This window comes from Vicia villosa, linkage group LG6, assembly GCF_029867415.1.
Source record: "Vicia villosa cultivar HV-30 ecotype Madison, WI linkage group LG6, Vvil1.0, whole genome shotgun sequence".
In the NCBI taxonomy this organism is placed as follows: domain Eukaryota; kingdom Viridiplantae; phylum Streptophyta; class Magnoliopsida; order Fabales; family Fabaceae; genus Vicia; species Vicia villosa.
In genome coordinates, this window is record NC_081185.1 from 112,868,996 (window position 1) to 112,873,392 (window position 4,397).

Here is a 4,397-nt window from a genome sequence, read left to right on the forward strand (position 1 = left end):
CGAACGGATGAAAAGCCTTTGTTGCAGCGTCGAAAATGGAACCGGAATCACATTAGAAGCATTTGTTGCAGCGTTTAAAATTAGTTCGTGGAAATAAAGTTACTAACCTGGTTAGCAGCATATGATCTTTTAGGAGCATTATCAGTATGCTCCAAGCCAAGATACTACTCCCAAGCACCATATACGTCTCTTCTCTGTCAAAAGACACAATAATAGGACAGTGTACAGTAAATACAAGTTTCAATATATGAAAATGGTATTAAATGTAAATTAGCTAATAGTATTGTTTAGTAAGAAAAGTTAAAGTACAAATGAATCACCTGAATGTGACTTGATACAACGTTAGATCTCACCGATTTGCTGTGACTTTGAGCATCACCAACATCATCATCAATTTTCACGACCGTAACCCTCAACAACAACCATCAACGGTTCAGAATCAACATCACCATATCATCAGCAAACGTGTTCATCATCACTATCAACATCATATTCATCGTCGCGAACTCAGCAACAAACCCTCAACGAACAACAAACCCTTCAACCAACAACCGAATTCAATAACAAAACTGCATGCACAGAAATCTGAAGAAGAAGAAGAACGATATCAGAGAAAGGGAGACCGGATCTTTCGCCGGAGAAGAGAAGAGGAAATCGCTGCGCGTCCGTGTGAAAGAAGGAAAGCCATTATTGTGAGGATTTAGAAAGAGAATGAGAAGAAAGAAGAGGGTTTAGGGTTAGGGATATGAGAGGAAAGATGAGATTTAATAGAAAGAGAAAGAGAAAGAGAGACCGTGAAAAGACTTGAGTAAAAGTAGGAGAAAGATTATATTTTTCTTTTCAAGAAAAATACAAATTAAAAGATTTGAAGAAGGTTGTCTTTGGCTCAGCTCAAACGTGATAACACAACATAGAGTAAAGAATAGCAACCAAGGTGTCCACGTGGAACAATATGGAAGCAAAGGGGCAATTCGGTATTTTCCAGGGCAGTTAACTTTCTTATATTGTAGATTGCTTATATAGTTTTGACATTTTCGATATTTACTCATATTTTATAAAACCAATAACTTTAAATAAAAACGCACTATAAGCGGAAGTCTCAAGTAAATCCTCGTATTTTATAGTTAGATTAATCCATAATATAAGTCAGCTTAAAATAATAGTTTGTCGAGGGATATACGATGATGTACTGTACAACCTTAATTCTTAAATTAACCACCTGAATAGTTGTTGAGATGCGTGTTAGTGATACTAGTAATAGTATCTGTTCAAATGGGAAAACAACAAAATTTCAATAGCGTATAGATTTATAAACGTAGCTTTCCGGTTGATAGAAAGAACACGCGGAAGTTATGCAGTGTCTTGTTATGAACTATGGAGAACCTCACGATGATGCACACATGTTACCCACCGTCTAGAATACTGTCACAACAAATACAAAATTATCCTCACAAAAAAATTAGGAAAATTATTCTTGTTTGTAGTCACTTAACTTAATTAATTAATGGGTTTTTTTTTTATCGATTTAGCTTTTATAATTTAAAATTAAATTAATTTACAAGATGAGTTTAAAGGTAATTCACTGATCATATTAATTTTTTTAAATTGAAATTATATTTTAATTTGATATATGATAGTAATTGATTGATAATATAAAAATATTTTTTTTCCTCTTACAAGATAAAATAAGTGTTGAAAAATACAATATATACTACTGGTACATGTCTCTATTAATGATGAGGGGTGAAGGGCCCATGTTAAACAATAATTCAAGATCCTATAGCGAAGCTTTCATGCTAAAAGAAAGAAAAAAAAAACATATCTTTATAGAAATTTAACAAAGTTTACTAAGAGTTCATAAGTTTGAGTAAAAGATATGAAAAAAACTTAGATATAATTTTTTAGGTGTGTTTTTATTATTTTTAATAGAAATATAATAAGAATATAATTTTTTTTCTTATATATATAATGTTTTTATCATATTTTAATTGAAAAATAATAAAAATTATTATTAAAAAATTATATCTAAATTTTCTTTATATATATATATATATATATATATATATATATATATATATATATATATATATATATATATATATAACCTTTTTTTTTAAGAGAAGAAAATTCTACTTACATCTCCAATTAAACTATTATTGCTCAATGCTCATCATCTAGAGTAAAAAACCTTTTCTTTTATAAAATCAATTAAACTCATTATTGCTCGTATTTGTCCATGGTGAATTTAACACTAGACTACTCTATAAAAAAAATTATACATTGACGGTGTCAATTATTTATATACATACATCTAATAAAATCATATCATAGTGTTATTTTTATTGGTTTGTTCTTAAAATATAGCCTTAAATATTTATATATATTATAATTTAATTAAATGCATGTGTAAAATAATTTTTTCATATCAATTTACGAGTATTATTCTCTCAAAAAATCTAATTAAGATCCAAAAATACAATAAAACTAAACAAGAAAACTAACCATTAATATCTCTATTTTTATCATTCACTGCAATTTTTGGTGTAATTTATATACAATTTACCACCCAAAAACAAAAACTCCTATAAAAATATAAGGAGAAAATCAAAGTGAAGCAATGAGGGGATCATCATCATGATGAGAAAAAAGAGCATAATCATCATCATATTCACATTCAGATTCAGATTCACAAGCTTTCCATAACCGTTGATTATAATCTTCCATTTTCTTATAAGGTACAAATTGGGTCCTACAAAGCGGACACGTCTTCTGATCATGATCAATCCAACTGTCCACACATCTCTTGTGAAAAATATGTTTACAATTCGTCATACACCTGATCTCTTCCTCGCCGGCAAATTCGTTCAGACACACCGCGCACTCCACTGATTTCGAATCTTCGGCAAGGTCACGGAAGTTGACGACGGGGAGGAATTCGCGGATGAGGGTTGCGGAGAGGGTGGGATGGTCGGAGTGTGATTCCGACGAGGTGGCGGTGGAGATGTCGGAGAGGTGGAGGAGAGAGAGGAAGGAGATGGCTAAGGATCGTAGAAAGGCGAAGAGAGAGAGAAGGTGGAGGAAGAGGTTGGAAACGGAGACTTCAGGGTATCTTATCGGGAATCCCATTCTATTGAAGGAAGTTGGAGAGAGGAATGAAAGAGTTTATCTGTGTTTGGAGAATGAGGTGGGTGGGATATTTATATTGGTTAAATGAGTTGATAAACTTATTGTCTGACGGGGTTAATAGAGAAAGACGTTTTTTTTATACAGGCAATAAAGAAAGACCTGTTACTCTGTTAGATATGTGTGCGGGGTTGGAGGACGGTGAAATGGAGAATAATGTGGAAAAGTAAACCAATTTTTTTGTCGTCTAAGTAAGGAAAGTTTATGGAGTATTATGAACAAATTGTCAAAATAATATGCTAACAAAATCCAATTAGGCCAACTAGTTCTTAAATAGATTAAAAATGTGAATTTAAATTGGATTTTAAAAGGAGGATTTTTTATATTTTTTGTTTTGTTAAAAAAACAAATAATACTTTAATTATTTTGAATAAGTTTTCTTCTTTGAGTTAACGAAAGTATGCAAGTTTGTAAATTATTTTTTATTTTTTGAATTAATTATTTTATGGATAATACTAACGAGTGTCCTATGGGCACTGGATAAAAGATTAAAAAGGTAAGTTGAACATTGTTTAATAAAGTAAAAAGATAAATTTTTTACCTAAAATATATGTAATCAATACATGAAAACATAGACAATTAACTTTTTTTTTAAAGAATATTGTGTATATTCAATGCATTGAATTTACATATTTTTTTTATTAAAAATGCTTAATTAGTGACTCGTTACCATCACCCTTATTTTATTACTTAAAATTATTTCGAGAATGACAGTTTATTAAGTATTTTGTTGGATCGATTACAATAGTTTAGTAATTTTCTTATAGTTTATAATTCAAGTTGTACTTAGAAAAGTATTTTAGTTTAGTGATTTTATTATAGTTTATAATTTATGCTGTATTTGAAAAGTATTTTGGTATAAATTAATGGATCTCGTATCACTATGATCTCAATCTATCAATATAATATATAAGAATGTCAATTTGATTAATCTCAATGGACATCTGCAAAAATATCGATAATGGAAATTGTTCTGGACTGGGCCAAGGTTAGGCCCACTATGATTTTCGGCCCAATAAACCTCAGAGGCCCACGTTCCTCTGCAGCCCTCCTACGCAGATAGGATGCCCACCTTAGACATGCTCGGCACTCCTATGTCCCCGAACATATGACACCGATATGCTCGGCACTGACGACCCCGCGAACACCTTCGTTGCCGAGGACTCTGCTCCGCGCAGGGTTCCTTCATATCCAACCCTCCGAACAACTCGGAT

At 31.5% G+C, this 4,397-nt stretch overlaps 1 protein-coding gene across 1 annotated transcript; it reads right to left on the minus strand.

Annotated features, from left to right (window-relative positions):
* Positions 1–2,498: 2,498 nt before the first annotated feature.
* On the minus strand, positions 2,499–3,215 carry LOC131612106 (brassinosteroid-responsive RING protein 1-like). Its single transcript, XM_058883925.1, has one exon. It carries the CDS (start codon positions 3,124–3,126, stop codon positions 2,605–2,607), a length of 522 nt encoding a protein of 173 aa, XP_058739908.1. The 5' UTR covers positions 3,127–3,215; the 3' UTR covers positions 2,499–2,604.
* Positions 3,216–4,397: the final 1,182 nt, after the last annotated feature.